This window comes from Micromys minutus (assembly GCF_963924665.1).
Source record: "Micromys minutus genome assembly, chromosome: 1".
In the NCBI taxonomy this organism is placed as follows: domain Eukaryota; kingdom Metazoa; phylum Chordata; class Mammalia; order Rodentia; family Muridae; genus Micromys; species Micromys minutus.
This window is the reverse complement of record NC_137969.1, coordinates 92,181,227-92,207,065: the sequence shown is the minus strand read 5'-3', so window position 1 is coordinate 92,207,065 and position 25,839 is coordinate 92,181,227. Positions and strand designations below refer to the sequence as shown.

At 37.0% G+C, this 25,839-nt stretch overlaps 1 protein-coding gene across 3 annotated transcripts in view; it reads left to right on the top strand.

The window, feature by feature from the left end:
* Nucleotides 1-5,211: 5,211 nt before the first annotated feature.
* Nucleotides 5,212-25,839, top strand: part of ERCC6L2 (ERCC excision repair 6 like 2) — a gene marked incomplete at both ends in the record, with an annotated part of 83,694 nt that continues 63,066 nt past the window's right edge. The window contains 4 exons of one of the 3 annotated variants that reach the window (XM_080926993.1): nt 5,212-5,341; nt 9,179-9,600; nt 14,567-14,686; nt 20,442-20,635. In XM_080926993.1, coding sequence (XP_080783119.1) covers nt 5,299-5,341; nt 9,179-9,600; nt 14,567-14,686; nt 20,442-20,635 — 779 coding nt within the window. Of the gene's footprint in view, nt 5,342-9,178; nt 9,601-13,676; nt 13,755-14,566; nt 14,687-20,441; nt 20,636-25,839 lie in introns of those variants that run through there. The other 2 variants (XM_080926994.1, XM_080926995.1) reach the window with 2 other exon arrangements.

Sequence of the window (25,839 nt, the reverse complement as noted above, 5' to 3'; positions counted from 1 at the left end):
TTCCATGAGGTTGTATAAGTCTTAGACATTCTTCCTCCAGGACGTTCTTCTGTATTCTTCAGATTCAACTACTTCCCCAAGAAGCCAGTTGTCCAAGTTCTTACTGGGCTTATCTTGCAATCTCCTCTGGCTTTCTCTTACCTATGACTCACATCTCTTCCAAAGGAAATGTGCATCTTGTCACTATAAACTCTGGGAGTAAGCCTGCCTCAAATGCATGAGTCTTTCTACTGAACTTCACAATACCTTTCATATTTACATAGTTTATGTAACTCTAAGGCTCTCTGCATTAAAGTTTACTTTGTCAGGTCTACTATCTTTATGAGGCACTGAGCATTCCTTTGTTCAACCTTGATTTTATTCTCAATCTTGCTTTTTTTTTAAGTTTACACCTGTCTTGTGACAAACAACTGGATTTCATTTCATTGAGTCTTCTTTAGTCAAACAATCCAGCATGCCTGTTCTTTTTGGAAAGTGTGGGTTGTCTTGTACTATTGGTGTTTTCCATTAATCATAGTTTTACTTATCTTTTCTTCTCTGATGTGCTAGTTTTCTCATCACTGACAGAATGCCTGATTGAAAAATATGAAACAGGATTTATTTTATTCGAAGTTGAAGTAGGTAGTCACTGGCTCTGCAGTTTTCAGGCTCATGGTGAGGCTGAACTCACAGTAGTAGAAGCCTTCTTCTACTTCTGGGATTTGTCTCATTTTAGGAAGGACAGAGAGGGAGAGAAAGGGACAGAAAACCAGATATAACCTTCAAAGCCATGATTTCAGTGACCTACTTCCTGTAACAAAGCTCTACCTCCTAGATTCCAGAACCTTCTAAACCAGGGCTGCCAACTGTGAATCAAGAATTCAGTTGCTCACTGTGGGGGGTGGCACTTCATATATATTCTATAATAACTGCCATTACATTAATTCTGCCATTTAATGTGCATACTTCATCAGAAGTTTACCAATCTGTTCCTCTATCCAGTAAAAACTGTTTACCTTTTTTTTTTTTAGGCTAATCATTCCTTCTTATTTGATTTAATCCTTTAAAAGATTCTCTAGTAAAAGTCCACTGGTCTTGTCTGATAGTATTTGCTTTAATTAAAATCTAGGTTGGCAGTTGTCTTCCCTTGGCACTTTGAAGTGGCTCTCCCATTGTCTCCAGGCTTCAGTGTTACTATGGAGATGCCTGCTTTTCTTGGTGTCATTCCATTCAGAGGTAATCTGACCTTTTTAAGGACTCTCAAGAGTCTCTGCTACTTTATCCTGTAAATTTTACTTCTGTGTCTAATGACACACTTTATTTATATACACACTCTTCATATTTCCCTCTAGCTTTTTGAACTTTTGCACTTTATTTGGGGTCATTCCTTCAGATCTTTCAGTTTGTAATTTTAGATGCCAGTAACTAAAATTTTCATTTCCAGAACTGATTTTTAAAACTCTGTCTTGAAGGTGGGTTTTTGTTTGTTTTGAGACAGGATCTCATTGTGTAGCTCTGGCTAGCCTGGAACTCCCTTTGTAGACCAGACTGGCCTAAAACTTAAGAGATCCACATGCCTCTGCCTCCTGAGTGCAGAAATTAAATGTATATGCCACCATGCTTGGCTCTCTGGTACTTCTTGACCTTTTATTTATTCTCATGCTTCCTGTCTAGTAATTTAAAACCATCAATGCATACTTAACTACAGTTTAAAAATACCTACTAATCTAACAATGGAAACTACCAGGGTTCTACTTCTGTTGCATTTTCTGTACTGGATCTTGTTCATGATGGCTTGATTTTATTTATTTGTTTCAGTTTGGGGATTGTAAACTGCTTGATAGGGCTTTATCTCTGTGGTCTGAAAAGTGTTAAACATGGTTCTCCTGAAAGGATGTGCCTGGTTCTTTCCAGCTACCTGAATGCATCTAATTTGGTAGTTATTGTTTTGGGATTTCTTAGATTGTGTGAATTGTGCAAATGCAAACCCTAAATCTGTCTGTAGATGTAGAAAAGTACCATAGAAAATCAACAGTGTACTTGAGAAAAGATGCTCAAACAAAAACACCCTTCTATTTTTCTATTTAGATTTTTCTTTTAGTTTTTCTATTCTGGAAGGACATTACATTTCAATGTTTTTTTTTTTTTTTTTTTTTTTTTTTTTTTGTTTCTGTTTTTGTTTTTGTTGTTTTACTTTAAATGGAGGTGTTTTTGTTTTTACTTCCAATGTGGTCTTTAATAAGGCTTTGTATGGATGAAGGCTGTATTCTGGAGGCAAGACTATTAAAATTCAAGATTATGTAACTAACATGGCTAATGCTTTCAGGATAGCAGTATTACCAGTATCATGTCAATAAGCTAACTTTCAGTTCTTTACGTAGATGTCCTGTGAGTGTGTAAAAATACATTTTTGAGAGGTAAGCTGTACATCTTGAATAGCCTTACAAAAATACTTTATCTAGTACTTATTGGAGCTTTTTGGTGTGAAAAAAAAATCACATGCTCTAGGAAATCCCTGTTTATATGTGCCACGGAGGCCTGAGGTTGATAATGTAGATCTTCCTTGATTATTCTCTACCTTATTCTTTGAGAACCTCTGTCTGAAACCAGAGCTCACTGAATAACTGGCTGGTGAGCCTAAGGAATCTCCCTATCTTCTTCCCTCTAAAACCAGTGGCAGGGTTATAGATGCAAGCACCCAAACCTAGGCTTTGTATGCAGATTTTGGCAATTTGACTTGAGTTCATTTTACTGATCAAGCCATCTTCAGACACCAGTTCTTTTTTAGCTGCAGAATTTTCAGGCTCATTATGTGACATGAGATGAAATACTACATCAAATCTAAAATTCTCATTATGCTGGGACCATAGCTTAGTGATAGAGCACATCTACCACATACAAGGCCTTTTGTTTGAGACAGCCTCACAAATCTCAAGATGCCCTCACACTTGCTATGTGGCTGAGGATGACTTTAAACTTTGATTTTTATGCCTCTGTGTCCCATGTGTTTTTCACCACTCTGCTTATGAGACTCTGGGGATTGAACACAGGGTTTCATGCAGGGTAGACAAGTATTCTACCAACCACACCAACCCTTCGTTTTAAACGTTAAAGATTTAATTTACTTTTTTGGCAAAGAAGATGGATCTATTTCATTTCTTTTATCTTACTATTATTTATATTTTCCTCCATCTACCTTTCTTTCCATTAGCTAATACAATGTTATCAAGGGAGAAAGGCTACAACCCAAACTCACCTGACATTCTTATGTTGTCATAACTATTGTTTTTCGTGGACTTTTTGATGACTCCATTAAAGATCTATTTGTCAAATAATATATATTTGCCTTTTATATTGTGAACGTAAATAGAAACCAATTTTAATAAAGTATTGCAGGGTTTTTATTAAAAGTCTCTTTGGTATTAAATTCTTTTAAAATGCTTCTTATCATGGCTGTTATTGGGGGCTAGGTGTTGAGCCTAGGGTCTCACACATATAAAACATAAGCTATCCTACAGTCCTATTTTTGTAGTCTAAGTTGGCTTAATTTTGTTATGTTATCAATTGTCATTGGTTTTGAATGCAATATAGTCAATCCAACAATACTTATATTGACTTCAAAAATTCTTAAGTATATCACAATTTCACCTTGAAGTAACTGGCATCCTAGTGATGGAGGTTCACAATATCAGCATCCATACAAGAACAAAAGCCACCCTAAAAGCAGGATACTTTACTTCATGAGGCATGTAATTCTTTAAGACATTTTCATGTTATGACTGTTCCCACTTCATTAAACAGGACAAGCATGACAATGCAGTTACATAACAGGAACTCAAAGGTGAGGAGTCTTCTTGTTAACTAGAAGGGTATTCCTTTAACCAGATGATTTCTTTCATTTAAATCAAAGTTTATTTTGGATTTATCAAGTCACTTGTAGTTTCAGCTTTGTAAGGATTTACATCTTAAATCAACAGGAAAGGCCAGCCTGGTCTACAGAATGGGTTTCAGGACAGCCTGGGCTACACACTGAGAAACCCTGTCTCAAAACCACTGCCTCCACCAAATTTTATTAACTCTTATTTTTTGCAGTTACTCCCTTTTACTTAACTAGCTTAATCTGTATTCCTAAATGTTTCTCTTTAAAGTTTTCCTATTGTTATGCAAACAAGTGACACTCTTGATAAAGCACTCCTATGAAAATAGTCTACTAATTTTTAGTATCTGCAAGGAATGGAGATCTCTTGGTTGAACAGCAATAGTTTATCCAAAAAAAGATGCTACGGTAAACAGGATAATGATCCCCCAACAGAGAAATTTTTGTTTCAAAATCCAGGAACTCATAAACGTTATCTTACATGTCAAGGGGCCTTTTCTGATGTAGTTCGGAGTGTACACCTGAAAAATGAGACTATTCTGGCGAGCTCCTAAACAAACAAAACGCACAGCAAAAACCCAGTTCGGAAGGCTCTGGTAATGCACCGTCCTTGGCTTGGAAGAGGTTAAGTCAAGGAGTAGCAGTTCTTCCACTTTCTAGGATGCAGTTTCTCTGACATTTGGATATTAGCTTTATGGGACCCGTAAAGGAACGGTGGCCAACAAAAACCACAGGATACTTTAAGACTACATTTGGCTTCATGATCTTGTCTGGGAGTCGTCGGACAGGCAGAATCCATTCAGCTCGTGCTCAGAACGCTGTCCTGGAGAAGGCAGCAGGCTGCGTGCGGTGCGCTTCTGCCGCAGGGTTAGGAAAAAACCGAACCCTGGGGCTTTACCTTGATTGTGCACAGGCTGCTGGTTTTTCACTTGCACGAATGAATTACGACAAACTTGGCAAGCCCAAGAAAACGTCCTCTTAAAGCTCGCCTCTTGAAGCTCCTAAGCGACAAAACCAGGGTTCACACTGTCCCTGTCGGTCCTGGAAAGCTGTCACACGCCTGAGGCAGTGGATTCCCCTAGAGAAGAGGTTCAGAAGTAAGGGACCCAAGACCAAATCTCGCGATGTTTGGGCCGGTCCAGGACTGCGCGCGGTTTACTTGGCTTGGAAGGGAAGTCGCTTCCGCCCGTTGAAAGGCTAGCCGGTCTTCTCGCGATATCTGGAGCAAAGCAAGCGCTAGAGCGCTAAGGCGCTCGTTCTCGCGGGATGTACGGGCCGCGGCGAGCGTTGGTTGGTCGCTGAGGTGACGCCGTCGCGCCAGCCCCCCCCCCCCCCACCAGCGCCCAAAGCTCCGGGCAGGCAATGCCGGGCCGCCGGCTCACGTGCCGTGCCCTCCTCGCTGCCGAGAGCGGCGGGGCTGCCGGGCGCCTCCTCCTGGCCCAATGGACGCCTCGGCCCCCCAGCCCCGCGCGGACTCCCGCAAAGGTATGAGCTCCGAGCTCGCGCCTCTGCGCGGACACACGCCCTCAGGGCACTTCCGGAAGAGGCTTCCGCGTGGTTCGCGTGATTGACAGCGGACGATTCCTGGGCTCTGCCACCCAGCCTTAGGAGTGCTGTCCCCCACAGTTGCCCTCTGAGCCGTGGGAACAGATTCCTCGTCTGTAAAATTGAATAAGGGTTACTGGTTTTCTTGACTGTTCGATGAGACGTATGCCAGTGTCTCCACTTTCGACTCATGGAGTCCAGTAAATTGCCATTTTCGTCTGTATACGCTAGTTAATAGTTCAATAGCAGGGATTTGTTAAGTCGACGAGCAAAGGCCTGTTTAGTTCAGTATACAGTATTATGGCGTATTGAAGCAGAATTTTCCCTCTATCTGGTCACCAAGAGCTTTTGAAGGCGTAGTTATCTCACAAGCCATCAGGGATGCAGATGAGCCCCCTAGCTTCTATTAATAAAAGTGATTGCAATAACAGATTACAAAGCTACTCCGCGCGCGCCAGGCGTGTGAAAACCAGAGGCCAGCTTGGGTAAATCAGTTCTTAGGAGTTCAAGGGCTGGAACCCAGGTCACCAATGTTAGCAGCAAGCTGACTTAGAGGTGGAGCCAACCTGCGAGCCCTTACAGAACTGATTTGCAATTAACTGTTCTGTGCCCAGGAATCACCTGATAAATCTTGCCTTTCCTTTGAGGAATATATCTCATGAAACAACCCCCCCCCCCCCGCCCAGTTTCACCTTTCAGAGAGAAGTCCTCCATGTTCAGCATATAATTTCTGTAGTAACACAATTATTCCTGGCTCCAATTTCCATCTATTTGGTTCTAGAAATCACCCAAACTCAGGTACAAAGGTGCCCACAAAAGATGTTGTTCTGGTGTGTTTTCCACATATAGTCCTACCTGAGAAACTTCTATGGAATGTGTCTCCCAATACTTCTTTCCCATAGCACTCTGTTCTCTGCTTCCAAAGCACCTTCTTCCATTCTGTTTATGCCTATGAGTTTTTAGGGGCTGTCTGACTCGGTAGATCAACAATTTGTTTTCACTTGAAATTTCAGTTTATGTTTGTTAACTGCTTCGTGTGTGTGTTAGTCTAAGATTCTTTTTTAACCAGAGGCTTGATTATTTCAATATGTGTAGATAAAGAATTAGATATTTAGAACAGTTAAAATATATTTAAACTATTGATACCCAAAGGTTCTTTGATAAGTCAAACTAGAGGACATGGTATTAGAAAGCAGTAGTACTAAATACTCATAAATTGATGGTACAAGTGGGAGGTGTATAAAAGAGGAATAGAGAGGAAGGATATGAATAATATATTTTGGTCACTGAGGTTTTAGGCATATTTACATGAATTGATTGATCAATTGAAAATCTCCCTGGGGACATAGTCTTAAAAAAGCAGTTATCTCTAGTGGAAAAAAAAAACAGACAAAACCATATAAACATTAAACACATTGTAAATGCTCTTGTCATAAAATGCTGAGAGAGAATAATGGGCTAGCTACTAAATAAGGTGGACTAGAGAGATTGCTTGTGAGTGCTTCAAGATAAAGTGATGGTGGCATATACTGAGAAAAGTCATCAACTACTTACTAAATCAAATCTGATGCTGTCTTTCAATATAAAATTTTATTAGGACAGAGCCATGCTTGCTTAGTTATTCTCTGTGGCTGCTTTCTGCTTTAAAGAGTAAGAGAATGTATGGTCTCTAAGCTATAATTTAACAAATAGCTGGTAGCTGGCTATAGAAAAAGTCTGCCAGCTCTTGCTTTTCCCAGAGATGTTGGCATAGAGAAAAATGATAGTTTTTGTTTGTTTTCATTTATTTTTTGAGACAGGGTTTCTCTTTGTGGTCCTGGCTGTTCTGCTCTATAGTACTTAGTCAAGACTAGCCTCTAACTCAAAGGCAGAGTTCTGATGGCCTCTCCCTCCTGAGTGCTTGGATTAAAGATTTGCACCACCACATCCAACCGTGATTTGATTTTGAGGTAAAACAAGAAAAGAGATTATAATGGAATGCATGCATGGTAGGAGTAATAGGAAAAGAGATATAAGGGCTACCTTAAAAAGTTTTCTATGAATGATCCTTGTTAATAAGATGCAGGGAAACTGCTCACCACCATTTTTGACACCATTCTTCATCTTATGCCCATTATGTGGTACAGTGTTTGATGAACAATTGATGTTCAAAATATGTATGTTCAGTGTCAAATTAAGGAATTAGGTCTTTAAAACGAGAGGGTATATCCTAGGTAGGGAGATGCATCTTTTAAAACAGAAATGATGTGTTAAGAATGACTATAGTGGTATCATTAGCTTAGGCTTAGGATGCTTTGCACATCTTATCTGTATAGTAGACTAGGGTGTTAATTTCCTAATAGTTCTCAGTTTGGATCTAAAAGAATAGAGTAGAACATGTTTTTTCTGTGTGTACTTAGGATAACTATGGTTAAAAAAAAAAAGCCACCTCAGCAAAGTTAGTGGGACTCATGTTTTGAGGAGCAAATTGATGGAGACTGTCACAGTGAGCTTTTCTTGCTTTAGACAGCATATACCCATCATTGTAACCACGAATGTTATGAAGCTCTAACTGGAGCTCTGTAAGAAGATCTCAGAAAGCTATTGATGCTCTTGTGGGATTAGTGTGGAATGTGTAAGAAAAATAATTTCCATTATCCTTACAGATACAGTGCTATATTTCTTGGATCCTTGCAATAAGGAATTCCATTGGAAAAATTATTTTTAGTCAGTGTCTTCTATTATTACCCTTTAAATGTGCTTTGTAGCATATGTTAGAAGACCTTTCTTCCACTCATAGTGCTGTGCCTTTGGCATAGAAAATAAAATAGAAGGCTGGATAGTTAGCACAGAATAAATTCATATGTATAGGAATCAGAATCTTCAGTGAATGACAGGCTCTTACAAAAGGATCTTGGAATTCATCTCTATTTTTAAAAGACTTATTTTGTATGTATGAGTATTTTGCCTACATATATATGTGTATGTATATATGTACCGCATGGCTGCCTAGTGCACAGGGAAATCAGAGGAGGGCGTTGGATAACCTAGAATTTGAGCTATGGTTGGATGTGAAGTACCATGTGAATACTGGGAATTGAACTCTGGTCTTCTGCAAGAGTTTTAAATGCTCTTAACTTCATAGCCATCTCTCTAGCCCCTAGAACTCATCAACTCTTACTACTTGAAGTATTCTAAGCCCAAAAGGGATAAGCTGTGATGGTTGTGATGTCATTGTAGTGAAATAAGAGGTTCCCTTAGTTGGTTGTATACCCTGTGTCCATGGAAGGATAGAGTAAATATAAAGCTCATGCCACAGAAGCATTCCTGTCCTGAACATCTCCACTTACTCCTGACTGCATCTATTTCTTTTACTGTATTGTATTAGGAGAGTATGTATAATGTTCATGAGCCAGCAAGACTATTTAAAAGAGTGGTTTTCAGCTCTGTATATCAAATCCAATAATAAAATTCAATAACCCAATAAAATCCAGTACCAAACAAATAGTGAAAATAAATGTTTGTAGCTCTCATCCATTGATTGGAACCACCAGAGGTAGTCTCCTGCCAATATAGTTTTAAACCTGGCATTTCTACTTTGAATGACAAACAGCCAGGACAAGAACTACAGAAGATAGATTATATTGGTGATTATAGGAAAATATCTGATAATATAATCTATTTTGTTTCAGTTATTTGGAATATGCATTAAATATATTGTGTTAATTTTTTTTTCTCAGTAAGTAACTAAGGTGTGACTTAAGCTTTTTGAAAAGTTAATTTTCTTCCTTTTCATAGACAGGTGGTGTCCAGGAGAAAGATGTCTTGCTCCTTCTTTGGATAATAAAGAGCTTTGTGAAGCAAGCATAAAATCTATCACTGCGGATGAAAATGGGAAGCCTTTCGCAGTTGTCCTGTATCCAGATTTTCAAGAAAAGAAAATACCTCTTCAAAGACTTCAAGAAGTGAAATCAACTAAAGATTACTCCAAAAGTCTTATATTTGATGATGAAGATTTAGAAAAACCATATTTCCCAGATAAAATTCCATCGTTGGCTAGTGCTTTTCACTTATCTGAAGATGGAGACTCAATTCCTTATACTATTAATAGGTACTTACGAGATTACCAAAGGGAGGGAGCTCAGTTTCTCTACAGACACTACATCGAGGGAAGAGGGTGTATTCTTGGTGATGACATGGGACTTGGAAAAACAATACAGGTATTTAAATTAATTACCTTATAATTAAAGATAAGCTCATATCATGTATAAGAATGAATACACTATGTGAATCTCTGTAATAGCACCTGTTACTGTGAGTTTTTATTTGTGTTTATCTCACTAGCTGGATGGAAAAGTTTCAAAATTGAGGAAAGTGACTCAGCATCTCATTGTTTTTTCCTCAGTACTTCATTAGTATTTGGGGAAAAACATTTTTAAAAAAAAGTTTATTCTTAGAGAATGTACAGTGTACATTGTAAAGCTCCAAGTTCTTTAAAACAGAAACAAAATAGCCCTTGCATTTTAAAGACAGATTGTGGTTTGTAATTCATATTGTAGGACTAGAGGTTTGTAAAGAAAAGTTAGATCTCCTATCAAATGACACTTAATTTTTAAAAAATGTATACTATTTATAAATTATAAATTTATAATATTCTTCCCCCTCTCCCAACTCCTCTGAAATCTTCCCCCTTTCCCAACTTAATGTTCTTTTTTTTCTAAAAAAAAGAAACAAACAAACCAAGGAATCAACTAACCACTCAAGCACACACACTCAAAAGAAAAACAAAGCAAAGAAAATCCATGGAATCTATTTCATGATGGTCAACTACTCTTGAGCATAAGGTCTGCCCTAGAGTGTGGTTGATGCATCCAGTGTCACTCCACTGAAGTGACACCATTTTCCCTGTGATCAGTCTGTGGAAGTAGTTTCTTGGTTAGGAGTAGGCTCTGCCCACTTCCATTGGTGTGCACTGTGCAGGTCTTGTATCCTGTTGCGGCTTCTGAGTTCATGTGCACAGCAGCCTAGTACAGCTAGAAAGTGCTGTTTCCTTGGAGTTGTCTGTGACTTCTTACAGTCTTTCCATGTCCCCTTCAGCATCGGTCTGTGAACCTTGAGGGATGGGGTGGGATGGAGACATTCACTTTGTGCTGCTCTCCAAAGTCTCTCGCTCTGCACTAGCCCTTTTTTAAAAGGATGACTCTGAAGCACTCTCTGTTTCTTTTTATATTCTGTGAGATGAAGAAAAAGGAGGAGGGAAGGAATGTGGTTGTCTCTTATTTTTTTATGAGAAAAGCTTTTGTGGGGGTTGGGAAGAACTACGCCTTTTGTGTTTGAATGTTTGAGGTGCTGTTTCCCAGCCTCATATTCTATAGCATGAGGTGACTGCATGTGAGGAAAGATGGCCTATAAAAGCATTTGCTTGCAGAGTTTGGAAAGGAATGTCTGTGAAAACAAAACTTTCTCTGACTGGTTTTTTTCCCACCCCTCTCTGAAATACAAGGTCATGGTCTTTTATTATTCTAGATGTGGCTTAATTTTTTATTTTATTTTATTTTTTTCTGTAAGCAACTTTGTAAATATTCCACAAACAATAAAGCACCCTTTGATGTTTGAAATTAGTTTTGTAAATCTTCACTCTAAATTTGTCATAGATCTACAAATTCTGGTTTTTATAGGCCTATACTGTGCCAATGGATTGTGGTAGAGCAGGCCTGAACTTTTCCAAATATTCATCATGTTCTCCTTGCTGCTGAGTATCAGCCTGACTAAAGTGTTTCTTTGATCTTGTATGTCAGTGCAGCGTTGGACAGATTTAGGCCAGCAAAAATAACGTAGTCATTAAGGCCCTGGTCCAGGAACCACCTGTATGATTCTTCATGTCCTCCTTTTTTCCCTTTGGATATTAGCATGTTATAGTTAGTGTTACTTTAATTAACATACTAAGCTGATCGATTTCCATGGTTTTAATTTCCCTATTCACTTAGAGAGTATATTCTCAGCTAAAGTCAAGTTACCCTAGATTGGAGTTGTTATGTCTCCTTTGCTCCCACTAATCCCGTTAATCTCTAGCTGGCTGGCTGGATACAGACATACACACACAGACATACATACACAGACACATACACATATTTATTTGTGTGTGTGTGTGTGTGTGTGTGTGTGTAACACAGTCATGCACATGTGCTACAGAGGATGACGCGTCAGGTACCAGAGAATTGAGCTCAGGTCATCAGGCATGGTGACATGTGCCTTTGTTCCCTGAGCCCTCTCTCTAGCTCTCCCTGGATTCTTTAATAACTAGTTTCAGTTTGTCTCTGTCTGTTTTTCAACTGGTCTGCAGTCTGTCTCCTGTCGCTTCTGTCCTCTTGCCCCCTAATCAGCTGGGTTTCATGTTGCTAAGTAACCAAAACAGCCTGTTACTGGAGTCACTAGACTGTCCTGCCTTGTCATGGGAAGCACATGTGTGCTGTCTATGTGGTTGCTTTAGTCCTTTTTAAAAATCTAATATTAAAGCTGTATCAATTTTTATTTGGTTTCTGTTTTTATTTTCAGTCTTTTTCAATTTTCATTTAATTACAACTTTCTCTGTCCTTGCTCTTTTATCTTTTGCTTGGCTTACATATGTTGTGTCTGCCAATCCTTGTCTTTGAAAAAAAATTATGATATTTAAAAATATTTGAGTATGTGTGCTGTCTGTCTGTCCACATACAAGCACATGTTAAGGTCAGACAACTTTCTGGAGCTCTCTTTATCTACCATATGGGCATCAGATCTAACTTAGTCTGTCTTGCGACCTTTTTACCTGTTGAGTCACCTTGCTGGCCCAGTCTTTGCTTTTTATGTAGAGCATCCTGTCTGCTTATACATAGTGTGTTGTTGGGCTATTTCATTATTTACTTTTTATTTATATGTAATCCTTTTTTTTTCTGTCTTTCGGATAGATTGTGTTGCATTGCCTTGAACCCTGCTTGTTAAGTAGGTAGTTATCTTTTCCTAGTGATTACCCTAGAGCTTCTCATAGATGTTTTCTACTTAGCAAACATAGCGTAATTTTTTCCCCTTTGTGGACATAATATGGATCTCAGTAACTATAACTGCCCTTAACCCTAACCCTGGCTTAGATAAAATAGTTGTAGCCTAAATTCTTGTTATTTGATGCCAACAAAAGGTGGTTTGGTTTTATTTTTAAGTCAGTATACCTGTTTTCCTACCTGTTTACCATTTTTCTTGCTCTTACATTTGGCTGTGCTCTTTCACATAGAATCATCTACTTGTGCTTAGATGTTTTTCACTTAGCTGCTTTTATATTTTATATTAATACTTTTACATTTTACACATTATAAGAGTGTGGTTCTTTTTGTGATGAATTGGCTGGTTTTGGTTGTCTGAAAATATTTTCACTTTACATTCTTTAATATTGTTACTAAGTATAAAAACCTAGATTGTATTATTCCCCTTATTACTTACTTTGAAATTATTCTACTGTATGGTGTCTTTATTATTTTGTATTTAATTATTGCTGTATTGTAGGTAATCTGATCTTATTTACTCTAGCATCTTTTAAATCAAACTTTGTGTCTTAGTTTTATTTTATAAAGTACATACTTGTGAACTTTTGTTAATCTTTAAACTTTTGCCATGGCGAGTGATGTGTTTATAAAATGATAAAGAGAGGGGGGATATATTCTATGGAGGTGTGGTCAGGTATGGGGGAACGGGTGTCTCCATGGGCCCATGTAGAGGCATCCTTTTGCTTTGAGGGACCAGCCACAGGAAAGTATAGTATAGAATAGAGTTTATTCAGAGCATGGATGGAGATGGGAGTTAAGAGAGTAGTAGAGTCAGAGAAAGGTGTGGGGGGGGGGAGAAGAGGAGAAATAGGGGAGGGGAGGGAAGGAGAGGAGAGGAGAAGAGAAGAGAAAAAGAGAAGTAGAGGCCAGCCATGAGCCCGTGGAGGGAGGTGGGAAAGGGAATGGGGAGAGAAGGGGTAAGGGGAGGCAAGAGCCAGAGAGAAAGGAGAGGGCAAGCAGTCCCTTTTGTAGTGAGTCAGGAATACCTGGCTGTTGCCAGGTAACTGTGGGGCGGAGCTTAGACAAAATGCCAACAACATCTAATTAATGTTCATTACTAATGAGCCTATGGTTTAATATATTATTTTAAAGGATCAATTTTTATTTCTTCAAATCTCATTACCATTTCTTTTATCATTTGGAATTTAGATCATAGATATCTGTGTATTAAAAATACTTTTCCTATAAGGTGTGTACTGACAAGAAATTTTATGGAATTACAGACACATCTATAATTTGTAAACAACCTGGGAAAGTTGAAGGATTGCTAAAATTTGAGGCCACCTTGACAGGACTACAAAGTGAGTTCTGGGATGCATGGGGCTTGAATGAGACCTGTCAGCTCCCTTATTTAGCCCCAAATACGAACATTCCTTTATAGGTTTTCTACTTCCATAATGTGTAATTTATGTTTTAAGGTAATGAGTTATTTCCTTATATATGGATATCCACATGCATATTCACCCCACATCTTTAAAATAATCCTGCTGATATTATTTTTGTCATTTTTACAGAAAACTATTTAGGAAGTTCAATTACCCTTACTGAAATTCTCATAGTTGCCCAATAACCAGAGCTAACATTTGAACCAATCAGTATCTAATTGATTGTTTTTTTGCCATTGATATTAGGCTCTGAATTCTTTTCTTATTTTTATCCTCCTCATTTATATTTTGGAGAACAGCAGCTATTCAAATGCTATGTTTGATGAGTGTATTAGCCTATTATAAATTAACCTCTGCTATTCATTAGATAAACATAGGTACAAACTTGTGAGGCAAATACTTTCTCCTTGAAGGGATTTATTTTCTACAAGAAAGGAAAAAGTGTATGGTTTATTCTAGAGGATTTGAGTGGGTAGTTTCCATGGATAGAAACAAATATTAAGGTACTATCTCAGATGATGGAACCAAGAAAGGACTCACTGGGTGGCAGAATTGTCCTGAGAGGAAATGGCAGTGTGGAGCTTTGTGTGTTGCTTGTTAATTCAAAGAAAGTCCCAATGTTTTTATGTTGCCGCTAACATCTTTTTGTCTGTAGTGTGTTTCTGATTGGGTTGTCACTTGTATAGTAAAGTTATACAAAGTGATAGAAAAAGTCTTTTTTCTTTCAGGTTATTTCATTTCTGGCTGCAGTTTTGCATAAAAAGGGAACACGTGAAGATATTGAAAATAACATGCCAGAGTTTTTACTAAAAAGTATGAAAAAGGAGCCTTCTTCTACAGCCAAAAAGGTGAATATCTACATGTGTTCAGCTTATAAAGCAGACATTGCAAACACAGAAGCATTTAAACACAATATAACGTATCTTACCCTTTTAATACAAGAGTTTGGACATAAAAATATTTATTTTTGAAAGGTGCCAATATCATCTGCTAGTTAAGTTGGGATATTTCTCAAGAATGACAAGATGAATTTCAGCTTAACCTTGTTTGGGAGTTTCAATCTATTATTGACTGTATTTCCATGGCTTACTTGTTAAATTTCCATGTATATGTATGTAAAGTTAATTCAGATCTTGATTAATTTGTTTTTAATGTATGTAAGAACAAATGGAGACAATGCAGATACTGGTAGCAAAGGTGTATCATGGATATTTTGTTTATTCACATCAGAAAATTGAAAAGACCAGGTTTGTGGTTCTCTCTCTTCTGCTCTTGTGACAATGAATGGTACTCATAAATATGTTTATAAATATATATATAGTTTTTATACAAACCAGAGATTTTTCCTATTCAGGTAGCTAATCAGGCCTGACAGCTGAGATTAGACAAGATTGGGCATGTTCAGGGTGGAGTGATTATAGACAATAAGAGATTTGTGATAAAACAATAAAATTATTGTAGAGTGCTATGCTTATGTTCTTTTTGTGTGTACATGCTTGCATGTGTGCATGTGCATGCAAAGGAACATGCAGAAGTGTCTAAGAGAGTCAGAGGCTGATGTCTTCTTCTTCACCTTAATTGTTGAGGCAGGGTCTGTCACTTAATCTGGAGCTTGCTGATCCAGCTTGACCAGCCAGCCAGTGAACCCCAGGAAGCCTATCCTTTATTTCCTCAGTGCTGGGATTACAGATGTTCACTCCACCCAGTTTTTTAAAACATGGATGCCGAGGACTGAGCTCTGGTCCTCATGCTCCCACAGCAAGTGCTTTACCAACAAGTCTTCTCCCCAGCCCCTGTGTGCTTTTGTGCTGTCCTTAGTCGCTACAGAATTGGACAGGAGTAAAGATGGAATGTTTTGATGAAAACGGTTACTATTTTATAAGTGTAATGAACTATTCCTCAATTTCTAAGATATACTTTATTTTATATAAGTTTTATTCACAAGATTACTGAAAAGTTTAAGTTTACTCCAGTGACCTCAAAAAGGCCATTTTTATATAAAAATTGGAAAGTACTGATTTTGGGTATTTTTGTTATTATTTTCAATTGTCTTACTATTTTAACAGCATCCATGCATACTGAGTGTCAGATTCAGTTTTATCCTAGAGTGGTGATCCTTAAGGTGTTTAAATATTGCAAAGATTTAAGCTTACTTTTTTTTAGCTCTGGGTTCAGTTCTGTGGTGCTGAATGGCTCTATAGCGCTTATATACCCCATTATATACCACTGTGACAACTAGACTGGGAGAGAAAAAAGACTAGTGTGATTTAAAAGATAAGCACAGTTAAATATATTCAGAATGTTCCAGCAAGAGTGAGAGTGGAAAAAGAGAAATGTATCCGCTCTGTGGCTGACAGTTGACAGTGGAGCCTCCACTTCTTTCCTTCCTTGCTTTCTTTCTCTCTTCTCTCTTTGTATGTGAGTGCACACACACTCGAACATATACTGAATTGTATGTGTGTGCATAGATACTGAAATCCTTTGCCACAGTGTACATTGCTTTTACTAGATGTCCTGAAGGTAAAATTTTATTAATTTGTGTTGTTTATATTCTAATAAATTCTATTAATGTGCAAATCTTTCTTTGAGCACTACTTTAGCTCCATTCCAATTTTGGAAAGTAGAACTGTTTTCATTATTCTTTAAATATCTGCAGCTCCAATTTTATTCTTTTTACTCAAGTACTATTTAAAAGAGAAGTCTTCAAATTTCCAGATGATTATACTATTTGGTATAGTGATGGAACGGCTTAGCTTTGTGTGTTTTTTTACAGAATAATATAACCATATTTTTATTATAAGTATTTTTAATGTTTTGATGTTTTATTTTGTGTACTCTATTGTTTGGAAATAGCTACTTGTTTCTTTGTAACTGTCACCACATAATTGTATTTTTTTTTTTACTTAACCAAGCTTCATTGCCTTGTTAAAAGTCTTAATCCTATAGTAAAGGCAAATTAGAAGTTCAGTGATCTCTTGCCTGCTGAATTTCAAGAATTCCAGCACAATTAGTAGATTACTATGAGGACTGCCTGTATACAAACGATAGGGACATTCCAAATACGAATACCAAGATAATGAATTTTACATAAGACCTAAGTTTACATTGTAAAGGAGCTTTGAGTTTGCCTTACTCTTTTGTGAGAGGCTGACTAGACTATAAACTTTGTTTATGGGAAAGCCTAGATTTATGGGGGAACCTTGTGACCCAATATAATAAGGATTCCTTCAACATTTGTCACCTGTAAACCTATGCAGTATATCTCAGGAAATACCCTATGATCTCATTTACTGAAAAACAGTTTGGAGGGAGGGTATTAGAAATTATTTAACATTTAAATCTCATTTCCACCAGCATTATTTATATGGCTACTGCTGTGCTAAGGCACTTAAGCTCAACTCTCTTGAGAAGCTATTGTCTATAAGTGGATATGCACTGCTCTTTTTCTAAATACCTTTCTCTATGTTAAAATCCATGCTTGAACCTAAGCTGAAATCTCTTCTTAATAAACTGCAACTCTGTTTCATACTTTCTCATCAGCTGATTGGATTTTTTGTTTATTTCAGCAACTGAGTTCTAAGAAATCTACGTTAAATTTTCTGTTACGACTGAGATTGTCTCTTTATATTGTGTTTGTGTTGATTCTCATTAATCTCTTTAAGTTTGGTTTCATAAACTTCATTTGTCCATTGGTTACTCAGTTGACAAACTATGTGTTGATTCCTTTTTATCTTATAACTTATCTAAATTTTATCTTATAACTTATCCAAATAATTATAAACTATAAAATCAAGATAAAATTATTATTTTTCTATTGCATATTTTAGGTGATGGTTCAATGCTAAACTTTTTTTTTTTGTTGTTCTTGAAGGGAATACATAAGATCCCATCTTTGAAATCTCCCCATTCCTCCAAATCCCTAATATTTACTGTAGAAATTCTACCAAATAAGTTCACTTTTGAAAAAACTGTGCCCAGGGGCTAGAGAGATGGCTCTGCAGTTAGGAGAATTTACTGCTCTTGTAGAGGACCATTGTCCAATTCCCAGCATCCACAGCTCACAATCATTTTTAACTACAGCTCCAGGGCATCTGATGTTTCTGACCTTTATAGGCTCCTGCATGCATGTGGTGCACATATGTATAGAAACATACCTTTAGTAAATGTTTTTTCTTAATTTAAAAATAGTCAGTACGTTTTTATAGGGGATGCTAAGTATTGGTGGCAGAGTAGACTTTTTTGACAAGGGACTGATTTCCACTGATTTTTTTTTTTTTCTTAAAATCCCTGGGCATTGCTTTTGTTGACCCGGTCCTTCCAACTGCTTCTGTCTGTTGCATTCTGTTATTGTTTTTATGGATGCTTGTCTTGTGATTCTTTTCTTATAGGTACAGCATGGCCTTCTCAGTTCTGTGAGAGATGGGGTGTTGTACTCATTGCCATCTTCTTGAACTGTTCACTCAGCTGGGTTTTCTCCAGGAGTCACAGCCCAGTTATAGATTGGTGTTCATGTTTATTCTTTCTATTGTTGGCCACATGCATGTGTGTTTTCAGAGAGTCCATTTGAAGTAGCATACATATGCAGCTGGAGCCATGGGTCCGTCCATGTGCACTCTTTGGATGGTGGTATAGCTAGCTTTCTTAGACAACCCAGGATAGCTTGCCTAAGGATGCTACAGCACACAGTAGGCTAGGACTTCTACATTGATTAATAAAGACAGCTCCCGCAGACTGTTCCAATAGAACAGTTTGGTCTAGAAAATTCCTCAATTAAGGCTTCTCTTCTTAGATCACTCTAGGCTATGTCGAATTGACAGTTAAGGCTAAACAAAACAAACACTAGGAAGGAAAAGTAAGGAGCCAAGCAGGTTTAAGAAGGGTCAGTTATGGGGGTTTGCATTGCAGTGGTGATGCCACTGTGAAAATCCTTATGTATACATCTCATCAGCTTCTGGAGTGACAAGTGTGGGTTAAGTTCTTAGCACTACAGCTGTAAGGGTAGCAACTACTAGAACTGTAGAAAACTCCTGAGGATACAGATGGAATTTGTACCCAGGATTTTCCTATTGTAACAAACAAAATTCAAAGAGAGGCATCACAATTGGCCATAGCATTTTGAGCCTTGACTTTGTATTTGAAAGTAGAAGAAAAATTAAATTGTAAGCTAAACTACAATAGCAAAAGGTATTTGAAGCGAAGCCAGATGGGTAGGTGCTCCTGTGCTTAGTGAATGGGGTAAAGAGTTAGCACCAGCTAGACTTTTCTTCTTTCTCTTTACAAATATGGTCACATATTTTGTTTGTTATAGGTCATAAGTGGCCTGATGAAACATTATATAAAACCTTTTATTTCATAGTATATTTTTTGCTTCATCTCTTGGGAGTGGGTTATTATAAACCTCATATACATAATAATCTAGGAGTATTGGTCATAAAGAAAAATAAAAGCAAAAACTTTTAAGTAATTGAAGAGAGTGATATTCAGGGTTAAAAAATAAAAGTGGAGCCTCCAAGTACAACTGCAAAAACTAGACTGCTCTAGTTGAAAGCTGAATTAATCAGCTTTCTGTCATTGTGACAAAGTACCTGAGATAAGTAACTTCAAAGAAGAAGTTTATTTTGGCTCTTAGTTTTAGAGGTTTTGGTTCATGATCAGTTGTCTTCTTGGCTTTATAACCTGTGGTGAGGCTGTACGTCATGAGAGGAATATGTGGCAGAATAAGTAAGCTGCTCACTTCATGGAGGACAAAGTGAAAAGACAGGAGAGATGTTCTCCAAGGGCATTGACCTGCGTCCCAGTAGTTCAAGTTCCCTTCACAAAGCACTGTCTTCTAAAAGTCCCAGCATCTCCCGGGGAACCAAGCCTTTACCACACATACCTTTGGGGAACGTTTCATGTCCAGACTGTTGCTTATTTCAAAGTAGCTAGAGGTTCAGTGGAAAACCAGGTTAGAGGTAACAAGTGTGGGTAAGTCTTGAGAACATAGCTCTGAAGGAAGAGCCTGGCAGTCAAAGATGTGCAGTGGAGAAAACATGCTCTATCTTGTTTCAGTTTGATTTTTGTTTTGTTTTGGAAAAATATGTCAGTTGATAAAAGTAGTCCTTTATAAAAATAAAGCTGTTGTGTGGGGAAGGCTGGGGCCAGTTTTACCATGTTGATTTTAGATTGATAGACAGGTGGGCGCCATTGAGTGGAATCAAACCTTGTGGTCTTTGAAGAGCATACACAAGGGGGAAGTAGTCACAGGGGGAAGGCAGGGTGTGTGGAAATAGACACAGGTAAAGTTACTAACAGAAACCTGGGTGGAGGCTCCCTACTTGGTCCAGTTTTTCCGACTGAGAGTCTGGGAAAAGGGAGTAGAAAAGAGAAGAAGAAAGCAGCCCGGAAGACTGTTCCTTTTAGTGGGTTATCTTCTTTGTTCTGACAAAAAACTAATTAAGCAGAGAATATTTTTGAGGATCTTTTATTTTGTCCACATTCAGCAAACCAATCAGTTGTATTAATTACATATAGGATCAAAATTAAAGAATGGGACTATTGATATTGTACCATTTCATGTTGGAGTTCTTATTAAAATGTGGATGCCTTTCTTCCTGTTTTTAGATGTTCTTAATAGTTGCTCCACTTTCTGTCCTCTACAACTGGAAGGATGAGTTGGATACCTGGGGATATTTCAGAGTTACTGTTTTACATGGTAGCAAAAAAGACAGTGAACTGGTTCGCTTAAAGCAGAGGAAATGTGAAATTGCTCTGACGACCTATGAAACACTGCGCTTGTGTCTGGAGGAGCTTAACAGGTAAACTCATGAGAGTGGTGCTGTCAGTATGCTGCCAACATCAGTCACGTGCATCTTTACAGCATGGCTCAAAACTCAAGCTCCTTAAGCCTGGTTTTCATGTATGTGATAGCTGGCTCCATCTGGACGGCTTCCTACCACTTCAGACCGAATTTGCTAAACCCAGAACAGAAAGAACTCTTTTCTAAGCAGTGCATTTTAGAGAGTGGAAACATTTTTCCTAAGTCCCATGTACATCACTTTGCATAGATGATGCCTACAACAATATTGAAAGCCACTTAGAACATTTGTATCTGCTCCTTAGATCAGTAGCACACCCCTGATATATTTCCAGCAGGTTATGGAAAAAGCCCCTGTTGGTATGTTGAGCCACATTGATGGAAGTAAACCAATTAAGAGATTTGTTCTGACCTAGTTTGTGTCCAAATTCCCAATTCATGTGTACAGGTCCCAACATTAGAATGTAATCATGTTTAAAAATGTGATTAAGAAAAAATTGGTCTGTTTACATAGGGATATAATATATAGTATATACTATAAAGTACATAATATATAGTATATAATATAAAATGCAGTGTCCTTACTAGATAACAGACAAGTACCAAGAGCATATAAGCAGAGGAGAGGTGTGAGTTACCTAATGAATCTTCCAAGTGCTAGCATACCATGGGTTCCACATGGCTAGAGAAATGTATCTATAACAAATAATGATTTTCCTAAACAAAATTTTTATATAGCATTTACATTGTGGTGGGTATTACACATTACACAGATTATTTGAAGAATACAGGAAGATACATGTAGATTATATGGAGATGTCATGTTATGTGAGAGACTTGAACTTCCACATACTTTGGTCCGTGAACCAATCCTCAGATACTAAGGGCACCTTATAGAGTGCCGTGAACATTGACCTGGCATAGTCAGATTTTTTTTTTTGGAAAGGCCCAGTTAGTAAATACTTTAGGCTAGACACAGTTTCTGTGGAATATTCTTTTTTATTTTTCAACTTACTAAAAATATGAGAGTATTCTTAATTTGTTGACCATGCAAAACTATTCACAATTTGGGTTTAGCCCAACAGCCACAGTTTACTGACACCTGTTTTGAAAAATGAATACTTGAGCTCAACCCCTGTCCTAAGGAAGAGAGAAAATATTTGTATTACCCCAAATGTCTTCCTCCTTTCAGTAAAACATTCTGTAGTTCTCACCATGAACACACATCTTGATTTCTGTCAAAATTTCCTCATTCATCTTTGCCCAACATGTTTTTAAGATTCATTTGAACCATTCAGTAAATCAGTAATTATTTTTTTTAAATGTTGAATTGCATTCCATCTTATGAGTATGTTCCTCTTTTGGTTACCCATTCATTTGAAAGTAGTTATCTGATTTGTTTCTTAGTTCTTTATTGTTACAGGTAAAATGTCAAGAAATATATTTATGGAAGTTCTTTTTGACATATGGTTTTTATTCTTGTTGGGTGGATAAATGAGTGGAAATTTGAGCTTTAGAGTAAGTGCAGGTTTAGTGGAAGACACTGCACACTTGCGTCCACAGTGACTATGTCATCATCCTTTAGTGGGATTATATAGGGTTCCGTAGCTTCATACTCTCACCAGTATTAACATTGTGAGTCTTTTTGTTTCTACTCATTTTAGTGAGATATAGTACATGACATCGTGATAGAAATTGTATCTTTGAGATGCATGTGTACCTGGAAAGTTTATTCTGCGGATGTTAGGTATAGAGTTCTCTAAGTGTCAAGAAGCCTAGCTTGATCTGTGTAGTTTTGACTGTTCCCTGTCTTTGCTGATTTTTTTTTTTTGGGGGTTGGCTTATAATTTCTGAGAGGAGATTCGAAATCATATATAGTTAGTTAATGCTTCTCAGTTCTGTAACTTTAAGTAATATATTTTTAAGTTCTGTTTTTAGGTTTACATGCATTTCAAATTTTTATTTTTTTCTGGTGAATTATTCTTAAAAATACCTCTTGTTTTTATTTCTTATGTTGTTTGTATAATACTAATATAACTGCCAACAGTCCTTTTATGCCTACTGCACAGCATAGATTTTCATCCCTTTATTGCAATATTTTCTATATATTTTTATATATAGTGACTTTCTTTACAAGTAGAATTTAGTGAACTGTGAGATTTTTTTTAATGTCCATTCTAATAGATAGTCTTTGCATTTGTGAGGTAGGAATTTAGACCACTCATATTTAATTTAGTGTGGGTAAACTTAGATTTTCCTAGATAGGCTTTGGTTGTGATTTTTACCCCATGCTAAGTTTGTATTTTACTGTTTTATGGATTCTGGAAAAAGACAATAATCTTGGTCATAAAGAGATTATTAACTAATTTGTTCAAACTTACACAGTCAAATCAGTAATGGACATGAGATTTTAACATTGATTACCAACTTAACTCCAGACCTCAGTGTTTAAAGCAGCATGTTACCTGAAAAGATGTTATTCAATTAGATAAATGTAATAAATTCTCTTTATAGACACATTTTAATTGTTTATCCTTTTAGAATGTATTCCTTGACATAGATTTTATATTTAACTTACATGCTTCAATCCTTACTGCATTTTAACATATATTTGCTAAAGTAATGTGTAAGTGGTTATTTTATGTGACACAAGTATTAAAAATTCCAAAAATTAAGTAACAGTAAACTATATATTTATAAAAGTAGAGGAATGAGGACATTCCTTTTTTGTAGTTACCTGTTAGTAGTTCAGATATCTTTGTTGTAATATACTTTAAATGTCTATTTGATCTGAGTGATTCTATTTTGTGTGTGTGCCACTCTGTGTATTTATAGTGAACAATCCACAAAGTAGATAAATGCATGGTATACTATTACTATTATATTCATTATATTCTCTGAAGTGTTGATAGATTTAATATATCTAAAAAGCCAAACAAGACTGCATTTTTTTGTGCACTCCTCCTAACCTGTTTCTTGAGCTCTTACAGACACTACTCAGTCAGGCTGTCTGTCTGTCTGTCTCTCCTTTGTCCATGCTCCCCACTCCCCGACTTTGTTCAGTTTGGTTTGGTTTTCAGATAGTTCATATAACCCAGGCTAGCCAGACTTTTCAGTGTACCTCAGGCTAGCCTTAAATTTTTGACACTTCTGCCTCTACTTTCTGAGTCCTGGGATTAGAAGTGTATATCATCATGTCTGACTTTTATGCCCACAACTCTAACAACATAATTTTGCTACAATTTTTAAAGATTTTTGTATATCAGCTGTCTTTTACTTGGGTAAAATTAAGATTTTTCTCTGCTTTGCCTTTTATTTTCTTACATGAGAATAATTTTTATGTATGCATCGGAGAGTAAGAATCACTGTTTTTGAACTTCTTGAACAAGTGGTTGGGTATTTGTGTGACTCCAGTTTCCTGAGTCATCCAGTATCACCACCTGCAGTTCTCTTAAGAACTGCAAATGTGTGTCAGTCAGAGTGCTTGTTGACTGCTGCTGCCTACAGAGTGTTTTCTGTTTCTCTAAGTCATCTTGTCTGTCCTCTTTCCATTTCTTCCTTTCTGTGTCCTTGAGAGGTTCTATCTTTTTGTACCTTTAAATTAAGGGATCTGTAGAAAAGTTGGACAAAGGTGTATGAGTATTTATCTACCTAACATTTAGAGCCCACAGATCTTTCTGTGAATATCTGTGTATTCATGTGTGTATATAAGCATGCATGTGTATTCACATATTAAACGCACATGAATATACACATTGAGTACACTAGTGAATCACTTCAGTAAGTCTCACATAGCATGGCAGCTTGAGCCCGTACTTTAATTTTGTTATCTATCTAACTTAGTGTTCTTTATACTTGTTATTCTTGTCATATGGATGGGTGACTTGGTAAAGTGCTTGTTATGAAGCATGAGGACCTGACTTTGATTCCCTAGAGCCCACTGAAAATTGTGGCACACATCTGTAGGGTTGAGACAGATAGATCCCTGGAGCTCCCTGGCTAGCTAATTTTACCTAATTGGCCAACTCCAGACCAGGGAGAGAGCCTGTCTCAAAAAAAAAAAAAAAAAAAAAAAAAAAAAAAAAAACAAGGTGGACAGCATCTAAGGAGTAATACCTAAAGTTGACCTCTGTCTTTCACATGGCATGTGCACACATGTGTACCCATATAGGTAGGTATATATGTACATGCATACAAGCGTGCATACATACATGCATATGTATATACATATATACATTCACAAAGGAAGACAAACAGAAAGCAAATAAAATTTTCTTTAATTGTTCCTGAGATATTATTAATAGCTAATATCTATAAAGCAGGATTCAATAAAGGTTTGGGTGGTAACTTTAGTTATGAGTCTTTTATACTCTGAGGATATAGAGTGATCCCATTTATTATTTATATTTCAATAAACTCAGCCTAGCCTAAAACCTTTGTTGCATGCAGGTTGACATTGTTGGCAAGGATGCTTTATGAGTATTGTGTGAACTTCACATTTGTCACTTTGGGGAGTGCCATGTTGTTCATTGTTAATACACTAAATTTACCTATAGGGTAAGAAGGGAAGCATCCATACAGTATCTTCAAAATACGGTCTATGCTTAACAATAGAAAATTAATAACACATTTATGTGTTGGCATCTAAAATTTATCCTTACTTGAGTCCGTTTATCTTATTGGGTCCTATAGCATAATCTGCTTCTGTAGTTCACCATTCTCTTTATCTTAGTAATGGTATTCCTCTATAAAGAAGAGTCTCACTGGTTAGGAATTAGATACAATTTTAACTTAAAGCAAATTTGAATGAATGTCTGATTGTGGTAGAATGAGGAGTTAAACCAATGAGTAAGTCTGCAATGACGGTAGTTTGTCCTTTTCTGCCTGAACTATAGACATGCTTAACTGCAGTGTGTGTGTTTTCAGTCAGTAGAAGTAACTTGCCCATCTTAAGTTAGGATGTTGTGCTGTAGTAGCATATAGTCCATAACAGATGTTTTATCCAATTATAATTTGCAGATGTTTTCTCTCAGGCTATATTTTTCATTTTCTAAATGGTATCTTCAGAAGGGCAGAAGTTTGTGACTTTGACAACATCCAATTTATCACAAAAACTTGTGAGAAGTTTATGTCTGACTAGAATCTGAAAGTTTGACTTTTTTAATATTTAGATTTATAATATATCTTAAGTTCATTCATGTATGG